Below are 23141 nucleotides of genomic sequence, written 5' to 3' on the forward strand. Positions count from 1 at the left end.
CTGTCAACTCGATTATGCGTTGGCTCAGGGGTTCTAGGGCCAAAGAGACTGCTCTTTCCAATGATGCATCTATGGCATCCACTAACTCCTCATGGATGGGAAGCAATGAGTGCTCCTCCTCCACCAACTCCCAAAATGTGTCAAACTGACCTGCCATCACTGATCAAGTGAAAGTCAGAGGTCAGACAAATAGTTCACAGATCAGCAAGATTACTTGAATATACTGCATTGCTTCTTCAGAAATCAGCAAAATTAGGCCTCTAGATATACCGGCTGTGTACAGGGGATTCACCGCGGTCGATCCGTTTGACTGGAGCATGTGTGACTACAGAAAAAAACTATTAGTGGAAAACTGAGGGAGTGCCTAACTCGCTGCCTCCGGGCGTGCTCAGCTCAGTGACAGGCTCTTCATCATTGGAAGGGTAAACTATATACGCCACGTTGAGGAATGTTGTGAAGGGGGCGCGCGCCTCTTAGACACACCTCCACAGATACGCATGCTCCATGCCCCTGACTGAGTTGCAGGGGGGCACCATGCGTCCTGATACTGGGAGACTCTCTTCTCCCTTCCAGAGCCGATGCTCTGTTGCCGCGAGACCGCTGACTGCAAAACGCAGTGCTGAGGAAAAACCCTCCCGAGCCTCCATGCTTCAGAGGTGGTTCAGGAAAGTGAATAACCGCAAGCGTAGCACGCTCGTGGCCCAAACCAAACCCTTGTCACCACCGGACTGTAAAAGACCAGGTGTCTAAGCAACTTAAAAGAAACGCAAGCAAGCGATGTCAAAGTACTCCATCCTTCAGCAGGATACCCTTGTAACACCGTCCGTACAGCCCCACATAAACTGTACACCCCTCGGGCCCAATTAAGCAATATTAAGGTAAGCACTTATCTGTCTGCTGAGCAGCGAAGAAAGAGGACGTGCTATTCCTTGATGTTGCCTATATTGCACTGAATTTATGGAGGTTTTGTTTAGTGTTTGCAAAGACTCGTGGGATTTGTAGTCTTTGATCATGTTTTTGAGGTGCTGAGCAGAATAAATGGAAAGAGTAAAGCATAATCTGAGCCTCTGGTCCTGACCTTCAATTCATAGTTTTTTCATTGGAAAGAAAATCTAACAATTTACATGGTTTCTTGGTTTTCTTCACATTACTTGATTTTAAATGCATGAACTACAGTTGGGTCTTATTTGAAGTAAATGTGAATAGATACATTCATTTTATTCTCAATTTATATCACTTGTGAGAACATTGTTCCTTATAGCTTTGTGAAGGCACTGTGAGTCCTTGCCTCATCAGTTCCTTGGGGCTAACTTCTGCCATCTTTATGTTCCTCCTTTAGCGGTCTACATTCCTCTTCACTCCTGCAATCGCTGTTTGGATAGGACTTCAGTGTTTTCTTACTTGAAAGAAACCTTTTGACTCCCGTAATTTGGTATTTGTGAATTGAACTTGCGCACATTTACTTGTGCAGCGCTATCAATCAAAATAATATAATCGATGTTAAGTTTATGGAGCCACTGTATCATTTTGTTTCAAACGTTAAACCATACCGGTTTGCTTCCTTCTGGTGTGCCTTTCAAACACTACAAAGTGTATGACCTAAAAGAGTATAGCTTAGGTGTGCTGCGCTCGTAAAACAAATGTGTGGGATTGGGTTGCTATGTTCCCTGGTGGTAATTGCTGAGCTGTGTCTTGGTGTCTTTAGTTAAGAAATATCCTAGTAAATGTCAAGTCAAGTCAAAGGATCTTTATTCGGATATAAAAAACATCCATAAAAGTACAGAAGCATCACAACAATCACATAATAAGCAGTTAAAACAATATAAAACAATTTAAAAATACAATCCATATGTGCGATGGTTACCTATCAGTCTATATAAGGTAGAAGCCTTCAAATTACATTATTATAAATACATCACTATGCTCTAAACTGGCGCTCAATAAATGTAAACATTGTAAGGTAATTAGCTATTTACAAAGTATCAAACATACTGTGCGGACTACTAAAGTGTGCAAAAAATGCAATCAATAAATATTCGGGCTCTTGTGCAAAACCGCAATAATGTACAAGTGATTCAATTTATCAGGGCATATTCATAGTTGCTCGGGAACGTGTCTGTTTGGAGAAAGCAGCTTACTCTAAAAATTACTTCATCACAGCTCAACAGTAATAGTTCCTTGAATGCTAGATTAAAGTCCACCACAGCATGCTTTTTAAAGTAGGGAATAAAATAAAGTTTTGTATATCTAGCATAGAAACCACAGAAAAACAAGAAGTGTAACAAAGTTTGCTTACACCCTAGATTACAGGGACATTGCAAGGTCTCCAGGTTTTTATTGAACCCCAATGGAAATGATAAGGAATATTTAATACTTCCATCCCTGAGACGAAAGAGCAAACGTCTGTTCCACCTCCCCAAATTTTTTCTAAGGTATCCCTGTGGCATGTTAAGCCTGTTATCCTGTACCAGGAGGGGAATGTATCTTCTGAAAGCAGGTTTATACTTCTCTGATGTATCTTTCTTTCTAATATAGATTGTACAATGCCCCTCTTACTAGCTTTTGTTGTGTTTGTTCAGTGGCTTGAAAGGAAGAGAATAAGTGCTCCAAGCCCACACTAGCTCAACTTCTTTTTACTGCCCCTAGCCAAGGTATGCTATTTGCCCTGTCGCACCTTAGGCAATCCATAATTATTTCTTGGGTCAGAGAAGCGGCAGGGTTCTGCCATATTTTTAACCAAAATAGTGCTGGTCTTGACCTTATGAAGTCCTCCACATAAAAAAGGGTCCGCTCCCTGTGGCAAATATAAGTGGGTGCTGAGATAGACGCCCCCAGAACCTTTCTACAGAATCTGTTCTCTTCGATCTGTATACTGGCGCTATTAGAATACCCCCATACCTCAGCACCATAGGTTGCCGTAGGTAGACATTGGGTTCTATAGATTTGCAATAACTGATTTACTATATCAGCACGTTTAGGTTAAGGCTGATTATGGAATTTATTGCCTTACCCAGCTTGTTCCTCCCATGAGCCACATGGGGCTGCCAAGAACATGTGTTAGAAAACATCAGGCCTAAATAGGGGAAAGTGCTAGTGCTTTTTAGGGCGTCGCTCCCAGACATAATATGCTGAATATTGTATTTTCTAGGCCCACACGACATAAGATTTATTAAAATTTGTACACAAACCAAGATCCACCATATAAGAGACAAAGCCCGTTAAAGTGCGCAGTGCTTTGGGGGTGCGACCCATAAGGACCGCATCGTCCGCGTATAAGACAGGGGAGTAAGGTTCCATTGATGCTGGGGACATCACTTGTTTGACTAGACAATGAGTTACTTAATTCATTTATATACAAAATAAAAAGCAGGGGAGCCAAGACACAGCCTTGTCTGACCCCCCTGCCAATTAAAATGTCCTCTAAAACCTCCCCTTCATTATTTATTCTAACGCGGGCTTTCAAGTCACTGTGCAAATAGGCCAAAAAATATACGAGAGCTTTATCCAGGCCATACTTTAAAAGGGCCACCCATAATTGGGAGCTGTTAACAAAATCAAAAGCTGAACCTAAATCCATAAATCCTAAATATAATGGTGCTTTTTTGGTTATAGTGTATTTGCCCATTATTAGGTTCAAATTCAGACATTGCTCCACGGTCCCCATGTGACTTCTGAAGCCCAATTGGCACGGGTGTAAGATCTTATTATCCTCACCCCAAGCCCTAATTTTATTAAAAATGACTACCTAGGATCTTCAGGGTGTTGTCAATTAAAGATATAGGGCGATAACAACTAGGGTTGAGTCTGTCCCCCTTCTTAAAGATGGGGACGATAATACTGTTGGACCAGGTCTCTGGGGCAGGGGTATGGGACAAATTATTAAAAACATTGCACAATAAAGGTGACAAATTCAGGCTCTGATTTGATCGATGGATAATCCATCGGGACCAGGTGCCTTGTTGCCTGCGCTTTGATAGCGTCTTCCACCTCTATTATCGTAAAATTAAGTGCCATAACTGGGTAAATGATGTCAACTGATGCGCGTGGTGCAGCATAGATATTTGTGTATTGATCTTCCCACGCTTTACCTGATATATTGCAGTTAATAGGGGTGATAGGGGTGATATTTGATCCTATAGACCTCAGATTTAACCTCGCCCCAAAATCCGGACACCTCTTTAAGGGCGGCAGTGCGGGCAAGGGATTCCCACTTGTCCTTTAAAAGTTCTTCAGCCCGAGTTTTTGTGGCACGCTTATAGCGTGCTCTCAGTAGTCTTACCAGGGGCTGGGCTCGTGGTTTTACTAAAAGGGCCTCCAGTAGTTACCAGTTTGCTTTGGAGCAGGAGCTATCAAACCACCTGGGGTCTATATTAGGGCGGTGGACTGGTTTAGAGATCTCCTTTTTAAAGGCCGCACATAGCAGTGTAAAGGCCGCTATAATGTCAAGACCTTGGTGACCTACAGACAAACGGATATCAATCAATTGGGGGTGCTTGTTGATAATGCATGATAAGAGCCCCTTATTATTTACCCCCTTCCAGATTACTGAGTTGTCAGTTGATACCGTCAGTTTAGTTGCCCCGATTTCCTGTCGCTTATCCAATCTTTTAATAGAGTTAAATATAGTCAAAATTGGATTATGGTCACTATATACAGTACTAGGGACATCAGCCTTTATTAAACAATCCACAAGTAGAGAGGAAATGAATGCGTAGTCAATTGTGGAGGAACAGCCGAGCCCTATGTATGTGGCCGTGGGACCTTCGCCCTTGGGGAGACTGGCTTTCTCCATGACATTAACTAAGTCACGAGTAGCTATATGATTAAGTAATTCTTCCCCTCTTTTGCAAGGTAGCACCTGACTGAAAGGAGCTGCTAGGTTGGTGTTACCCTTGTAAATGTGGGCATTAAAGTCACCTCCCAAGATGATCCCATAAAATTTACCGTAGGTATGTCCATCCACAATTTTATCAATAAAATCAAATAACCGTATAAAATTATTATTGGGTTGCGATGAAAAATCATTATTATAAAAATTAATTAAACACAACTTGATCCTACTGGAATAGATTAAGGCCTGAAAATTCTCGTCATTAGTCACCAGAGTTTTAGTATTTCCACCTGCAGTGATTTTTACCCATTATGATAAACCACCGCTGGGTCGTCCCACCGCCAGACATGGTACAATATGGTTGTAACAAGTATAACCCTCAAGAAGCATGGAACTGGTGCACCATGTTTCCTGGAACATTAAGATGTCAAAGTTATTGATCCATTCAATCCAGTCAGTGGATTTCATTTTTGCATTTAGACCCGCGATGTTCCAGCTTAATACAGTTAACCCATCGGTGTATTTAATTTCCCTGGTGGTATGACCTTCAAGCAAGGCTTAGGAACAGTGGTAATGGTACTTGATTTGTTATTGTGCTGGAGGGCGTTATCATGAGTCATGGGCCTTTCTGTGACATCTAGAGGGTCTGTTGGTGGTCAACCCTGACTCTCTAGATCAGATAGAGCACTAAATCTGTTAAATAATGAATAAGTTGGTGTAACTGGGTTGAGTGGTCTCACTGAAGGTCTATAGAAATAGCCCAAAGATAGAGGGGTCACAGCAGTTGATGGGCTGAAGTGGATATTATTACTGTTTAATAAATGTTTTACGGTTGAGGGATTCCTAAAATTCATGACCATGCAGTCTCCATTGATATTCTTGGGCGAGGGGCCAACCCAGTCTACCCGTCGTACTGTCAAGATTTCGCTAGAGATCCGAGTCCCCACACCTTTATGCCTGGACAGCCAATCAATACTTATTTTTTTAGCTGAACCCAAGACTCTCTTTGATCTTCCTTCAAGAGGGGGGGGGGGGAACTCCTGCTAGGATTAAAACATATGGGCAAGCTTCAGGGGGCAAGTGGAGGACTGGACCGGTTTGTTTTTTGGACCGTGTAACATTGGTTAACCCATTGTCGAGGACAACATTTCCTGGTTTCCCCGGTTTCCCAGAAGCAGAGGCAGGCCCCGTTGGGGCTCCCAACACCCCACCAGTAGAACAGGGCTGCCTATCAGGTACATGTGACCCAGTCTGAGGTGGCTTATCCACAGTGGTACCCCGTGATGGCAGAAGCTGGTTACTCCCTGTTGGACTGCCCCTGGTTGAACTCTTAGTAACCAATGTACCATTGGTGGGCTTTTCCCCCATAATGCTCCTATTAACAGTCTCCATATCTTTCAGGAATCGATCTCCCCTTAACTTATCAATGCTAATAGTACCTTTCCTTTTTGCATCTTCGCTTTTCACCAGGCTTTCCAGTCTATCCAGTCTTTTAAAAATCGTATCAAACTGTTTGTCCATTTGACTTTTCATTTGGTTTAAAATTGAGTCTACAATAGTTTCAATAAAATTCCCATTTGGTTTATCCTGCGAAACATTTCCCATAGTTGGCTCGGTCTGTGTACAGGCAGAGTTTTTCTCACAACTTGAAGAGGCAATAACAATGTTGCCATCTTCCAAGGGTACAGTCTGTGTCGGGGCCCCTACTAGATGTAGTTTTCCCACGAGACCACATACTCTGTGTGGTAGGTTGTCCTTTATTACGAACTGGTTGTTTCCTCTTGTTTGGTGTTGTTATAGTGGGGCCTCTCTTCCTTTTCTCTCCGACTGTCTTATCGCTAGGAACCAAAGAGGGGTAACAATAGAGTTTGTGGGGTCTTGCTACGAATCAGTAATGGTAATAATATTGCTATCCGCTAGTAAAACGGGGGGTATGTTAGCTGGCGGAACAGTTTTAGTAATTGTGACCACTGGGGAAAGTGGCAGGTTATTGGTCATGCCAATTGATTGAGTTTCTGGGGGTTCTAAGTATGAAGTTGACAGTCCCATGGACATTCTTCTTTCAGTGTTTGATATTTCGGTGGTGACTAAATTAAAAGCATTTTCCAGCATACTTTCAATTGAGGCAGGTATAGTAGAGGGGGCTTTAGTAAACTGGGTTAAAGGGGGTATTCCGTTTCCCCATGTTAATATCCGAAAGGCTCACCTTTGTTACAGCTTAGTGGAACGGCCCGCCCGACCACTGTCAACCACTGTCGACCCCTGACGGCCAGACGGCCCGCCCTGTGCCCGGGCTTAGCCCGGCGCACGCCTGCGCGCGTCTCGCGACGCGGAGGGAGCCTGCTCCTTTTCAAGCGCCTCTGGGTGCGCTGGCAGGCGGAAAAGCTCGCCAAGCAGCCTGGGAGCTGTAGTACCCCCTCCCCCCCTGCGGCGTCCTCTGGTGTAATGGACAACTGCGGCAGGGGAGAATAGCGTGGGCTCCCCAGGGATGGCTGCTTTCTGCTGGTGAGTAGCACTGCCCCCGAGGTCCGTATGGCGCTTCGAAATAACTCTCCCCCCTAGTAAATGTAATAAGGCCTGCTGTTTAAGCAGGAGTGTGGGTGCTGCTGCTCTGTGCCTAGGCAGATTTTAAGTGGCAGTTACCTGGCTGAGGTAGTTTTGGTGTACTGTGGGAATCTGAACCCAAGTAAGACCAATGACCTTTCACTATAAGCAACTAATTTACCTCAATCGCAAAATGCTGAAAATATTGTAATACCTAAATCACCACTTTGTTGCTTAACATTCTAATGTTTTCTATTTCCTCAACAGGGCATTCAGTCTTGCTTGAAAAGGTACGTGCCAACTACCTCTTTTGCTATTTGAATTCCTCCTGGTATCTCTGGAGTTAAAGTAATGTGATATTCTTTTCTCCCATCCCTAGATGTTCTGAGCTAAAAACGGTGAATTCTGAAGTGGTATGGGCAGACATACACAAGCATGAATTCAGGGGCCCAACTGCTTTTTCGTTGTGGAAGAAAATTAAGTGTTCAGTCTGTCCAGGTAAGGAAAGAGGCCTGGCATGTACAGTGTCGGAACTTCACCAGACTGTGATGACAGGGGTGGCATTAATCCCTTTCTAGGTAACCAATACTGAAGGAATATGCATGAGTCACCAGAGATCGTGGAGAATGAGAAAATAGTATCTTGGCAGACGCGAGGCACCAGAATGAGGTATCCATTGCGAGTTGTTGGCTCCCAATGTGGCCTGGACAGCCAAGGTGTTAGATGCTTAATCTGATCCATGCTATGCCAAATACGATATGCGCTAGATGGTGCGCAGCGCCTAATGCTGGATCACGCCTTTCTGCCCAAACTCTGGGATTGGCAAGAAAGTGCTGAAAATCCACGGCCTTTAAAATTGGTGTATGTAGACCAGGGAAGGGGCTATGTACACAAATTCAACTTTCTGGTTGAGCTGGGACTTAAAGTGCAAAGATTCCATGCAGAAGGAGTAATGCGGAGGAAGTCTGGCTCAAGTTCTAGTCTGGCTGTAGGGTCTGGATCCAGTAGGGGATTCACTACGCTGGCAGAAGACTAAGCCAAACCCTTTCCTTCTATTGTCGATAGATCCAAATTATGCAGCGTTTTTTCATATTTTTTTATTCATAATAAATGGAGCTAACCAGTAAAAGATTAAAGATCTTGTGGTGGAGCATAGTTATTGATACTAATCCATAGTTGTCTTCCTGGTGATTAATTTCGTTTACATCGTTGAGAAAGGAATGGTGCTTGCAACCATATCAGCAAGGCCATCTGAAATTATGGACCCTCAGGAAGAGCAATTAAAGTGCTGAGCATTCCCCGCCCCTCTTTGCTTTATTCATAGGATCAATTGTTTATTACCCTTAAATTCTCTCTAAACTAAGGCAGGAATCACAATTGTGCAGTGGGAAATAGCAAATTTCACACCATATTATCTAGCTATTTTGACATTTTAACATCCATTGATACATAAGGGATCCTCGTGCGATTAACCATATAAGTGCTGAGGCTCCCCCACTCATTGATAAGCAGTTTTTTTTTTATTTGATGTTTGGGACAGTTCGCTCTTATGCCATAACATTTTTCACTTAAGGATACAGGCCTAATTTCTTTTTTTTTCTTCACATGTTGGTGATTCTCAAGTGTACCAGAGCGTGTGAATCTCCCTTGTGGGAAATAAGAAAATAGTCAAAATTCTGATGGATATTTCTACATGCAAATTCCTTCTCTTCAGAATATCACCAGGCGTCAGACTAAATCTTGAGTTTATTTACAGTTATGCTCCAGTGTGCCAATATGTGGTGCCATGTTCAGTGGTGACTCTGTACTGCCCCAGAAGTAATGGAGTGGAAACCATATAAGCACCACCACTGTTTGCTGATGTACGTTCCTTTCATTCCGTTGCCTTTAACATGGATCTGAAGCTCTGCAGGTTTGACCATTGCCTTTACCACTCAAAAAAGTGTTCTAGCGAACGACGCACCCCTCAAATGACGGGATTCAAGCTGTTCTAACACTGCAGAAAGCAGATGTCTGTCACAAACCCACACACGGTACTGCTATGGTGCTTAGGCCATGATTAAATTATGTGATTTAGGGCACACTAATGGTATTCTGGACTGGTAATCTAAACTACGTTGCAAAGCAGAAGAGGTCGCTGGTGAAGCATCGCCCATGCCCATGTACCAGGTCAGGGACCTGAGGCCATGAAAGGCCGCCTTCTGTCTAGAAGTATTCCGATGAATCTAAGCTAAGGCACAAGCCTAGGCAGGGCAAGCATGACTTTATCCCATCCTGAGAATTGAAGTCTAGTAAAAAAGAGCGAGGGTGTCCTAGTAAACATTGCTCTACACCAATGTCTCCTGGGTCTAAAATAATCCTTCTCTTTACCCTTTCCTGCCCCACAAACTTCCTGGCTGTTTACCCCGTAGCAAAAAAATCTTCAAAGAATCCATTCTACTGAGATTTTGTGCTTTTCAAGCTGCTTCTGGTATGCCTTCAGTCCCTACGGAGCCAGTCAAATTTCTGCCAGGGGGTGGTCTGCATCTTTGGGATCTGCTGCCCGCTGCCCCCCCCTTAGTGCCATTAGGTGCCTCCCCATTCGCCCTTCCTGGACAACAGATTAGGTACAGTAGCCCACCATAACGTTTTACACCATAAACGTAGACCATAAGCAGTATGACTGGTACAGGCATGTGAATATAAAAATAATTTATTACAATAAAAGTACCAGAAATAAATAAAAATACAAGAAAATAAATTACTGTACATCAATGAAAGGGAATTACAAATATTCTTTCGGCCATAGTTTCAGACTGGGCTTTCACTTACTAAACTAGAGCTCTTACAACCTGGTGAGGGAGGCAATTAGAAGTTCGGTAGACTTATTGTGCACAGTTGAAAAACCTAAGAGCTTTACAGTGAAGCTGTGAACTAACTAGATTACTAGACGTATCTGCTGTCCCCCCCCCCCCCCCCCCCCCAAAAACCTCTCGACCAACAGATCGGGACCCCCAAACGTGACCTTATATTCACTCCATCATGCTATATCGCCCTCACTCCATCTATCAGGAGTCCCCTCACTGGGCTCGCTGGGCATGTTATGTCCGGCGCGTCGGGGGATGGGGAGGGGTATTTAGGCCTTACCTGCCATTGTTGGGCCTCTTTGCTGCCCGACACGCCGTCTTGCAAGGTTGTGTTGCTTGTCGTTTGGTCGTCTGTCCCCAGGCCCGAGAGTACCTTCAGCTCGACAGTGAGTGCTCTGCTACCCCCCCCCCGCCCCGTCCCTGGGCAGTACCGGGTTGCACAGGGGCCATGGCACGTCGGCCATGTTTGGGGGGGGTCGCGAGCTCAAGGGAGACTCACTCGCCCGATTTTTTTTTTAATGCTTTGTGCCATTGTGGGCAGTGCGGGACCTTGCAGATCGAGTTCGCCCTCACTCTCTTTCTAGCTATCGCCCTCACTCTCTTTCTAGCTATCGCCCTCGCTCTCTCTCTAGCTATCGCCCTCGCTCTCTTTCTAGCTATCGCCCTCGCTCTCTTTCTAGCTATCGCCCTCGCTCTCTCTCTAGCTATCGCCCTCGCTCTCTTTCTAGCTATCGCCCTCGCTCTCTTTCTAGCTATCGCCCTCGCTCTCTTTCTAGCTATCGCCCTCGCTCTCTTTCTAGCTATCGCCCTCGCTCTTTCTAGCTATCGCCCTCGCTCTCTCTCTAGCTATCGCCCTCGCTCTCTCTCTAGCTATCGCCCTCGCTCTCTCTCTAGCTATCGCCCTCGCTCTCTCTCTAGCTATCGCCCTCGCTCTCTCTCTAGCTATCGCCCTCGCTCTCTCTCTAGCTATCGCCCTCGCTCGCTCTCTAGCTATCGCCCTCGCTCGCTCTCTAGCTATCGCCCTCGCTCGCTCTCTAGCTATCGCCCTCGCTCGCTCTCTAGCTATCGCCCTCGCTCGCTCTCTAGCTATCGCCCTCGCTCGCTCTCTAGCTATCGCCCTCGCTCGCTCTCTAGCTATCGCCCTCGCTCGCTCTCTAGCTATCGCCCTCGCTCGCTCTCTAGCTATCGCCCTCGCTCGCTCTCTAGCTATCGCCCTCGCTCGCTCTCTAGCTATCGCCCTCGCTCGCTCTCTAGCTATCGCCCTCGCTCGCTCTCTAGCTATCGCCCTCGCTCGCTCTCTAGCTATCGCCCTCGCTCGCTCTCTAGCTATCGCCCTCGCTCGCTCTCTCTCTAGCTAGCTATCGCCCTCGCTCGCTCTCTCTCTAGCTAGCTATCGCCCTCGCTCGCTCTCTCTCTAGCTAGCTATCGCCCTCGCTCGCTCTCTCTCTAGCTAGCTATCGCCCTCGCTCGCTCTCTCTCTAGCTAGCTATCGCCCTCGCTCGCTCTCTCTCTAGCTAGCTATCGCCCTCGCTCGCTCTCTCTCTAGCTAGCTATCGCCCTCGCTCGCTCTCTCTCTAGCTAGCTATCGCCCTCGCTCGCTCTCTCTCTAGCTAGCTATCGCCCTCGCTCGCTCTCTCTCTAGCTAGCTATCGCCCTCGCTCTCTCTATCGCCCCACCACAACATCACTCAGGGGCACCACATCACATCTGTTCAACCATTCAACAACTGGTTCAAATATGTTCTCTCAATGTTTTAAGCTTTATTTCAAATGTCACAAAAATGTTATTTCACTTCTGTTCTTGGATTTTCGTCACAATAAAATACACTGAACATAATCTTCACAAGTTATTTACAAAACTTTAAGCTTTTGCCATTATAAATTACATTAACTTTTATTTAAGTATTAATTAAAAAAATTAAAAGCCATTGTTTGTAATATCAATACATCTAAGTCACGTAAATACAACACATTTTGCATTACAAATGCAATAGGTGTCACATTTGCGAAAGTTATAACTATTGGCATTGTAAATGACAAAGCTACTAATTTTCGCAATTTTCAAAACTAACACATAAATAAAAAATGTATCATTTACAATAACAGTAGCTCAAACTTTCCTAATGCGAGACCTATTGCATTGCAAATGCTTCTTTATAGGTTTCGCCTGGCGTTCCCCTTGCGCAGCAGTGTCGCGCAGGTGAAATCTTTTTCTGTAAGGGGCTTTCATCCGCCTCTCTTCCATTGGCTAGCTCCATAAATGGAGGCTAGCCACTGGAAGAGATCTGTCAGTAATTCTCGGAGCAGATTCGTGGGCGTTCCAGTGATTTTTTTTTTTCTCGCTCCGCCCCTTTGTGAACGTCATGTGGCGGTGGGCGGGTGGTTTTTTTTGGGGGGGGGGGGGGAACGGCATGTTTTGATCATTTGTTCGTGACTTTTGCAGGAGTGGGCTGTGCACTGAGGCCGCTGGCCGATGTCTGAGGAGCTGTAGACGGAAAAGCAGCTCCAGTAGCCGCCCTGCTCGGTCCCAGGACGTGCAGGCAGGAGCCGGGCCTCGGCCTCTGGGGTAGGTCTGAAACAGAGCCACTGAGAGCCCGCAGGGGACTCCGAGCCCGCTACTTTCATCCTTCCCGCACCCCGGCGTCCTCGCCCCGCTCCTCCCCCCTGACTCCCGGCGCCTCCTTCCCTGTCTTCGCCGCCTGGGTAGGTCTGGAGCAGAGCCTCTGAGAGCCCGCAGGAGACTCCGAGCCAGCTCCTTTCATCCTTCCCGCACCCCGGCGTCCTCGCTCCGCTCCTCCAGCACCATGCTGAAGGTCATTGTGGAAAGTGCCAGCAACATCCCCAAGACCAAACTGGGGAAGCCGGACCCGGTCACCAGCATAGTCTTCAAAGGTAAGGGGGTTCCGGAGGGCTTCCCCTCCCGCCCGCATCCGGTTATCTCTATCACCGGGGCTGAATTATCCTGCCGTATACAGGTGAGGGAAAATACCCCACGCGAGACGCTGTACCCCATCGTGGGAAGGGCACTGATGCGGGGGCCCTGGCGCTCCGTGCTGAGAACGAACCAAGAAGACCTAATGGCTCCCCCAGATGAGACATAAGTTCCGCCGGGGTCACAGCTAGTGCTTACTACCCCATACAAGGTGTGGTTGGGTGGATGGAGTCAGTGGATGAATGGAGTGGAGTGGTGGCTAGGTGGATGGACTTAGTGGGTGGATGAAGTGTGTGTGTGAGGCTGTGTCTGTATGTGGCTCTGTGTGTGTGTGGCTCTGTGTATTTGTGTGTGGCTGTGTGTGTGTGGCTCTGCGTGTGGCTCTGTATGTGTGTGTGGGACTCTGTGTGGGTCTGTGCTTGTGTGGCATTTGCGAGAAGTTAAGCTATTGGCATTGTAAATGACAGTGCCATTTATTTATCTGTTTTCAAAACCAACACATAAATAAAAATGTTGTCACTTACAATGCCAATAGCTCTAACTTTTTCAAAGGCGAGACCGTTTCATTGTAAATGCTTGTTTTTATTACAGCACAGGCATGCCCAGCCGAATCTTCACCTATGGCGGCTGCACCTTTGTTTTGCACAAAGTGCGTCTCTCACACCTCCTGCGATTATCCCTGTGGTCTCCACCCCCACCCGTCCTACAATAGGGATTGTGTGGGCCCCCACCACTCCTCTATCGAAGAATGATTTTTATTTTATAGTGTAAATTAGGGCAAACATTTCCCACAATCATTCACAAGATGTTCAAACGACGCTGAGTCTTGAACATGGATCCCCAGCGCCGAAGTCTGCAAATCCCGCTGCTGAGCCACGTTCTCTCCGCTGCAGGCTGCTCGCATTAACAGCAGCTCGCTCTCTGGCTTTTTGTTTCACTATAGTAGCGCTTTCTACGAGCACCAGTAACATTACACAATCAATTTGATGTTTTTTGTAGACACAGGAAGATTAATCTGCAGCTCAGGGCATTACCTAAATGTCTAACAGATGCAGATTAATCTCCCTGTCTACAAAAAATACGAACATGTGACTGTGTAATGTTACTAGCGTGGAAAGCACTACGTAACTGAAACAAAAAGCACCCAGAGCGAGAGAAGGCTTTGTCTCTGGACTGATGTGCATGATGGTGAAACACGGACTCTGCGTCTCCCTTGAAGTGCTGCTCAGAGCACGTACTCAGTATCTCCCTTCTACGGTGGTAATATCGAACAGGATCAGTGGCTCTTGCCTGTGCCGAGATGGGCTGGTGTGCAGCAAAGTGTCCGTCTCTCCAGTGTAGTGTTAGCAGGCCGTATGTATTTAATTTAATTATTTCTCAAAAATCTGATAAATGCTGTTTTTTTTGGGGCATATTTATATCGCGCAAACTGACCCTAGGTATTGGTGCCCTCTACATGAGCACCAGTTTCGTTACAGAGAGACACATTTATTTTTGGTAGGCACAGGGAAATTAAGTTGTTTGCCCTTTATCACAGGATGCTGAGCCGACACCCAGGCTCTAACCCGGTTCCTCAGGTCTAAAGTCGCCACACAACCTCTCCCCCTCTGTTTTCTTTACATGTTTGTGCACAGTACCCAAAGAGTTGAAGCAGAAAATGTTTTATTCGATTTTTTTTTTAAGGCCTCATTTAAATAAGGGTTCGTCAGTGAACCCCAACATGTGTGAAGTATCTTCATACTTTTTGTTGTGAACGTTGTGAATCAATACAACGCCGTTGTGCGGCAAGATTGATTTGGGAAAGTATGTGGGGAAAAACCGATTACTATCAAGTTATACCTACGTAACCCCTGCACAATGTCCTGTTACAAAAACATTGTAGACGTATGTGACCTTTTATATTCAGAAGTACTTTTCAGAAGTGCACAAGCGCATGCATTCTCACTCTGGGCTGGACTGGGAACCAAAATCGGCCCCGGGAAAGTGCTCGGCCGGCCCCTCAGGGGGGAGGTTGGGGGTGCGACCGAGCTCTTTGCTGGGCCGGTTTTTGGCCGATTTAGTTACAGGGCCGATTTTGCAGCTATGCTGCATAAACGGCCCTGTAATAAAAACGGCCCCCAGGGGCCCAAAACCGACCCCACCCTTGCGGTGCACCAGGGGATTGCCCGGTGCCCGCAACGGCCAGTCCGGTCCTGCTCAGACTATGGAAATGCCTCGGAGTTGTGAATTTGGCTTCTGTGCAAGTTCATAGTAAATGTTGCTTGTCTGCCGGCTTCAGAGTGAGGGGTTTATTACATGGTTTTGTTAAGGTCTATGGGGCGTGTTTCAGAGGGGTGAAGCTCTAACAACTCATATTGGGCTCGGATCTTAAAGCAGAGGATTGTCCAACACCTACGGGAATCCTGTCAGTCACCCATCTATTAAGAAACAAGACCGGGGACCAAACACATGAACATTAGGGCCCCACGGCACCGCACTGGATAGCAGTATCGGTTAGTCGCTGCCATGCCACTACTTCCTGTGATTCTGGGCAAATCTTGCATAAAAAACAAAAATATGCGACTATGTAATGGACCTGGTGCTCATGTGAGCTCTCCAAAACCTTCCGTTGCGGTGGTGTTCTTATCACACTACCTGCTTAGCACAAGTGAGCAAGCTGATTTTTGAAAACTCAAACATTTAATTTAAAAATATTTTTCACACAATAGGACATAATGTATGCAAACAACAATATAGGACAGTGTATGTTAAGCATAGTTAACGCTGCTGTATCAAAAGTAATCTCCTAAGGTTGGTTAAATACAGAACCCCTTGAGTGAAATATACAAATGTCATACATGCTGAACTCGCTGGGTAACCCTCTAATCCAGCAGGCTCCAGCCACATGCTTAGTTTATCCCATACAGTAAAAAAAAATCACCACTCCTTGGTCCACTGAACCCTGATCTGACATGCCCTTCCCCCGCATTCTAGTGGCCTTTTATGTTGCATGATGCTGGATTTGTAACTCTCCAACACAATGCCCTGCTGTGATATTCCCTCGTTGTTGATTTAAATAATTACAGATTTATCTCCATCACTATTCCAGATTTCCCCCTCTCCACATTTGTTTGCCTCTTCTCATTGGAATCTTCCACATGTTGTCTTTTTCATTCCATCTCCTTCATGCCTTTTCTTCTCAGTTCTATTTTCCTCTGCTATCCCCTTTCACTTTTCCCTCCAATTAACCGAGTCACCAGCACCAGTGTTTATCCCATGGTTGAGAGGTCTGGGTCTGAAGCTGAAGGCAGTGCAAGTTTCTCACACTACCAGTCAGTCGGTCAAAAATGTGTTAAGAATGCATGGTCATTTAATCCTTGGCATTTACATCCCTCCCATTCAGTCTTCTTATTTATCTATCCACAGTGGCCCTTAGCATCTCCCAAACAATGCTCCTACAATGTATCTCACAGTGCAACATGGACAATGGGAAGCTCTCATATTTTACATTATCAGCTGCTCTGCTGGAACCAGATTGGGCAGCGATGCTGTGAGCCTCCTCACCTTCCTCAAGGGCGACCACCTCACCCCCATGCAGGAGCTGGGGGTCTTGTGTGGGGTCCTGTATTAGCAGCTTCTGCCGCTCTCCCTACTGGCAGGTAAAAAGTGTATTCCGAATTTTACGGTGTCCATGGCACGGATTGCTATACCGTAGCCCAGCACCTGTACAAGTGCCGGTCTGGTGTATTTATGTAGTGCCTACTATTGGCATTGTTAGCGCATTGATGAAAGACATGCGGTGGGAAGTGTTGTGCACAGAATCAGACATGGTGGCCAAGTGGAGATACCGAGTACTTCACTTTAATTCGAAATGGAGTACCAGCACTTCTCAGCAGGGTCTGAAAACTTTAATAGGTATCGCATTACTTAAAGTTTGAGCTATTGGCTTTGCATTATTATTAGCAACGCCAATAGTTCAAGCATTCAGTAATGCGAGACCTATTGCATTACAAATTCTTGTTTATGAACTCAGAGTGATTGATTGCTTTCTGGGAAGGTGTGTGCGGGATAGACGGCATTTTTGGCATTGGGCATGTTCACCTACTCAGTTTTGAACTGTGTGGTTGCTATCCAGGGGAGGGCAAGGTGTCATGGTGTTTGTAGAGCAGTGCACATGCTACCACTAGAAGGCTCCTCTGCCTGTTGCATTGCAGTAGTGGTTTAGTGACTGTTAATGGGGTGATTGTGTTTAGTCTAAAGGTTTCAAATGAATACTGCAGCAAGAAATGTTTAGGGTTTTTTTTATGTAAAACGTTATTTTCAGCACTTATACCATCTGGCTTGTATTTTCTTTTTCTGTGACAAACGCATGCAAAAAGAAACGGAATAGGGCAAGGTTTCTCCTGCTTGTCTTACAGACTTAAAGTTAACACTTGTAAAAATATTGCTAGTTCAGGAGTACCTCGGACAAGTCGTTTCTCTCTGGGTATGTTTATGTAGCCCCTCCTGTGTGTAATGCCTCATTTAAGTTGATTTAGTCCCTCCCTTTTGCTTCGGTTTGATGATAGAATGGGGTTTCACACGGGTGAAGGTCATGTTAAACTTGAGTAATTTGTCCAGCTACTCTGCTGTAAAGCTTTTCTTTTCTTCACCCAGCTCCTTCCGTCTTGACTCTGGACCCTGGCACTGCACACTGTGAGCTGGTCCTGTCCGAAGATCGAGCCAGCGTGTGGTACGTCGGCCCAAAACAAGCTGTGCCTCACCGCCATGAGAGGTGTGCCAAGACTCCAGCTGTCCTGGCATCGAAGAGCTTTACGTCAGGAACACACTACTGGGAGGTTCATGTAGGGACAGCCCCTACCTGGGTTGTAGGTGTGGTCCTGGAATCTAGAAGCTGTCCTAGAAATGACCCACGTTTCCCTGGGAAAGAGCTCGGGTTGTTGCAGCGGAACCAAAACAAATACGAAGCACTAGGCGTAAAGAAACCCGTCCTGTCCCTGAGCTCCAGGCCCCAGAAGATTGTTGTGTATCTGGAATCCGGGAAGAGTCGGGTCTCCTTCTTCGACGCCAACAGCATGTGCCACATACACACACACACCTTCCAGTGTATTAGTTCTCCAGAAGACTTTCCCATTTTCTATCCCTATTTCTCCCCGTGCACTGGTACTGCTTCGAAGCACTCTGAGCCACTCACCATCTGTTGATGCTAGAAGGAAGGTCTGGACCCTGCGCCCACCAGAATGTTCTCGTCGCGGAACAGTATTTCAGTAGCCAGAACTTTAAGAACATTGCTACTTAGTGTAACTTCTGGCTACTTGGAAGTGCCAGGAACTGAATCTTTGAACTGTTGTGGTGTATTTGTTTCTCTATTTCGTGTATCGTTTTTATTGTAAACCATGCCCCCTTTTCATGTGGCTGATGCAATTATAGGAGCAAGAAAGTTTCTTCTTGGGTTTACTAATTCGTTTTCATTGTGAATGCAGCTGAACTTTCTTTTCTTGTGTAGTTGTTTTAAATGTAATCTCCAACAACTTTACTTATTTAAAATAATGCACTCTTTTACTCTGAATGTAAAATGTTGTGGCACCGAAGGCAAATCTAGTTTCCTAAAGACGCTCACTACTCATTGTTCTCTTTGCTCTATCGTTTTTGGTGTAGCCAGCTGCACCCAAGCAGTTGACCTTCCTAGATTAGTGAAAACATTTTTTTAATTCAGCTTTTAAGTGAATGAATAATTGCCCTTTCACACATTTTGAGCCATTGTAAATGTGGTAAAATGGGATGGACTGGGTTTTTTGTGCTATAAATCAAATGGGCTATTTAATTTATTTTTGACCAGCGAGCCAGTGACTGGGTAAGGCCAGTAAGCTTTGTGTTTAGTCATTGTGAACACCAAGCTAGGGCAACCTAGGTAACGTAAAATAATGCTATGAGGTCTAGCAGTTCACATGTTAATGTTTCAAACACGAATTTTATGCTTTCTGCATTCACCCTGTTTTGAGCAGTGTCCTCTGGGTGTCTGGGAGCTTACCCAGTATAATTTACTAAAGCTCCCGATCTAAAGACTTGTTGCAGCACGAAATTATATCGATTAACAAAACTCACAAACTGTAGTTTTTTTTTTTAATGGGGCCCGACTACTGCCGGTCAAGGGCAATTGTCACCAATTTATTGTTGAGAAATTTTCAAAGTAAAGGTAATCATGCATATGAACCTCTTATCAGTGATTATTTAATACAAGGTGTGCACTTTTTATTACAACTTTCCATATCATTCCTACTACATGTTTATCTTGACTGAGAAAGTATCCCAAACAGCTTGATGGTAACGATGGGAGGAATAGAAGGTCACGTTTGGGGGTCCCGATCTGTTGGTCGAGAGGGGCTTTATTTTTATTTTTTTTTGGGGGGGGGGACAGCAGATACGTCTAGTAATCTAGTTAGTTCATAGCTTTACTGTAAAGCTCTTAGGTTTTTTCAACTGTGCACAATAAGTCTACCGAACATCTAATTGCCTCCCTCACCAGGTTGTAAGAGCTCTAGTTTAGGAAGTGCATTGCCCAGTCAAACTATAGGCAAAAGAATATTTGTAATTCTCTATCATTGATGTACAGTAATTTATTTTGTGTTCTTGTATTTTTATTTATTTATGGTACTTTTATTGTAATAAATTATTTTTATATCCGCATGCCTGTACCAGTCATTATACTGCTTATGGTCTGTTTATGGCGTACAAAGTTATGGTGGGCTACTGTACCTAATCTGTTGTGTTTTATGTGCTTGATAATGCATTTCTGGGTGGAAGTTTGCGCGCGTTAGTGGTCGGGTTGCAAATCAGCAAAAAGCACTAAAGTCCCGATTTCGGTCTCAACAATGATGGGCAAAATTCCCCGTATGGAAGAGTATGCCTCAACATGGATCATGTGCTAAAGAAACAAAGGTTTTAAAACAATACATATTCATTGATATCAAATATAGTGGTGTGTTATATATACAAATCCAGACAAAAAATAGAGGAAGTCACTAGTATAACAAATATTATTTGTTTTATATAGAACATATATGTATTCAAAGTGCAAAAAAATCACAATTTTCACAGAGTTAAAGTTAAAACCACATTCTCTTCTGAGAAGTTATAATACATTTATTACACATTCAAAGATAAAAACAAGAAAACTTAAGTTGTCGCAGCGTTTCGATGAAACTTTTGTTCGTCACCTTCAAGACAAAGTTTTCGCAGTTCTAAATGTCAAACTTTTCGAATATCTACAAACTGGCTTCTTATATCATCATTATAACAGGCCGTTTTTAAACAGAAATATGTTTGTCAAACAACTGCACATTGACCCACTCTGGACTAATTGTCCTGGGGGGTATGTTTTATTTCTGTTCTTGATAGTGGTCCTCAATCTGTGGGGCGTGACCCCCAGGGAGGCCCTGGAGTCATGGAAAGGGGGTTGCACATTTCCAGGCCTCACTCTCGCCTGGAATACAAAATGTGCTTTTCCTTTTAGAAGGACAACAGTCCGGGCTTCATTCTGATTGGTAAAGTGCTTCTGCTGAAGTTAAGTGCTAAAGTTAATTGAGTCTCCTGAGCTGGAAAAAGAGTCTGGGCAGAGAGGTAAAAAAAATACTTCACACCAGGGTGCCTTCTTGGCTGAATGAAATGCAAATGCAGCTATGAGTTAATCTACAAATGTAAAGGGTGCGCGGGAGTTTTAATACCGGCAAGCATTGTGATTGCAAAATATTTTTTTTTGCCAGTGGTAGTAGGAAGAGTTAAAAAAAACCTGTGCTGTGCATGCTTTTAATTGTACTTACACAGCTCTTGGTACAATTATTGGATGCACAAAGGGTGAGGAAGGTTGAAGGGACAGTTCTGCAAAAACAAAAATGCATTACTTATGTACTGGTATTACTAATATCTACGTTTTGAAAGCTTCATTTTACCCTAAAATATAATAAAATACGGACTTGCTTATTCACAGTGCTTTCTGTTACAGGCTGTGACCTTGTAGCACAAAACATTACACCGCACTATTCTCCACTGCACCAACCAAATTTAAATCTGTGGCTCTCTGGTTACAGACAGATCTCTGCAGTGCATTAACTAATAAAGATTTCATAATGAACTATAGTGCATTTCCCACTGAGTAACATCGTTTTAAAATGTATTTTTCATTTAAGATATCCATAATTTTATATGTAGCTAGCCAATTGTGAAAGTTCTAAAAAACAAAGAAAATATTTTGGGGCTTATTTATGAGACTTGTGCCGCTGGAAAAACAATCTGGCCTATGTTCGCGCTGGGCAGCAATTTGTTCGCCAACACAGGGAGAAAGGACAGGAATGTACCATATTTTAGAAATAAGGTGCATTCCTTCCCTTTCACATTGGCGTAGGGCAGTGAGGCAAGAAAAACTTGCAGTGCTGCCTTATGCCAATTCCTCATAAATTAGGCCCTTTGTTTTTAGCCACACCTTTGACCACGCCACCGCGATCATTGACCTTTTCTTTGCTGAACACTGTTTAATATTTTCCCCACTGTGAAAATGATTTGTTGTGGGAATAGGGGGCGTTGATGTTTGCCATTAGTTTTCAATGATGAGGAGTTCTAAGTTCTAGAAATTTTTGTAAGGAGGGTGTCCTTACGCCGAAAAGATTTTGACACTGGGGGGGGTCTCGGTATCAAAGTTTGAAGACCTCTGCCTTTGGATATACTATTTTGCAATAAAACATGATCGATCAAATAAGTAAATAAAAGGTTCACTTATACCAATTCAGTTAAGCACACCGGTTTTTGTGCAATTGGATAATTTGGTATCACAAAAGCCCAAGATCCGTTTTGTTAGGCTGAACAATTATTATTATATTTTTAAATAAGGGACCCACTTATTTATTTCAGAATTTTAGACATTGCCTTCCATCAGAATGAAATTCAAAGCTCATCCAGAAATTGTTGTAATTTGTGAAACCTTGGACCAATCAAAGGTAATGTTTTAGGGAAGATATGTCTTAAATGCATTTCATATATTGTAATCAAATGTTTCCTTCATACCTTGTAATTTGCAATTCAGGTCACTGCCATTTTGATGCAAAACTCGCTAATCCTTTAAATGTACTATATTCACTTTATCGTACAAAGCTGTATCTATTGTGATGCACCAGTCTTTACATGAATAGGATAAACTGTTAACCACCAATGGAAAAGTAATATAAAACAGCAGTTAGTATCCCACTGTAAGATCTTATTCACTGGAATACCTTGATTGAAAGCTTTAACACATCAGGTGAAAGTTTGGGAGGGGAGCACCCTCCTTTTTTTTTGTTTTTGCTAAAAATATTTGATTGCATTTTCTAAAAACGAGGAAAATACATTTAAGAACACTGAATTGAGTACCCATGGAAATATTTGGAACAATAGCAGTACCTAGCTGTAAAAACAGATACAATATTACATAATAGATAATAAAATGGAGAGGGGAACATAGTCCTTAATATTGGAAAAACCTTAACAGAGCTACTTATAATAGGTAACCATCCTGAAATATTATTTGAACACATTGTCACCCATTTATCTTGAGACAATGACTGTTCATTATCCCAACACGTAAAAACTGCATTATTACCTTTAGTATTCCATTCTTTTAAATTTGACGGCATGAGACTAAAGAAATTGCTTGAATAAAAATTGATGAATTTGAATAATTGTTTGAGGGAAAGAAATCTAGTATAGTTACACAAGCTCCTATTTCTAATCAGAATGAGATCAGACAAATGTTTGTTGGAGCTCCTCAAATGAGTGTTATGGTATATATCTTTTAAATAAAAAACAACTTTAATCATAGTGCCAAATTTTAAAGTTCAAGAGTTTTACTCGTGGATTATGTCATAATATATTTAAAGTATGTGGAATAGTTTGATGAAGAAATGTTTCTAAATCATCAAATATTAACTTTGAGGATTACAAAATAGGTTTCTAAATCATCAAATATTAACTTTAAGGATTTC

General features: G+C 43.9%; 1 protein-coding gene across 3 annotated transcripts in view; it reads left to right on the forward strand.

Annotated features, from left to right (window-relative positions):
* The window catches only part of LOC144768698 (zinc-binding protein A33-like), a 200108-nt gene extending 180292 nt beyond the window's left edge, over nt 1–19816 (forward strand). For all 3 annotated transcript variants that reach the window (XM_078652561.1, XM_078652559.1, XM_078652560.1), the window contains 3 exons: nt 7643–7665; nt 7755–7873; nt 17788–19816. In XM_078652561.1, coding sequence (XP_078508687.1) covers nt 7643–7665; nt 7755–7873; nt 17788–18335 — 690 coding nt within the window. In that variant the 3' untranslated portion in view covers nt 18336–19816. The remainder of the gene's footprint in view (nt 1–7642; nt 7666–7754; nt 7874–17787) is intronic.
* Nucleotides 19817–23141: the final 3325 nt, after the last annotated feature.

This window comes from Lissotriton helveticus, chromosome 7 (assembly GCF_964261635.1).
Source record: "Lissotriton helveticus chromosome 7, aLisHel1.1, whole genome shotgun sequence".
In the NCBI taxonomy this organism is placed as follows: Eukaryota; Metazoa; Chordata; class Amphibia; order Caudata; family Salamandridae; genus Lissotriton; species Lissotriton helveticus.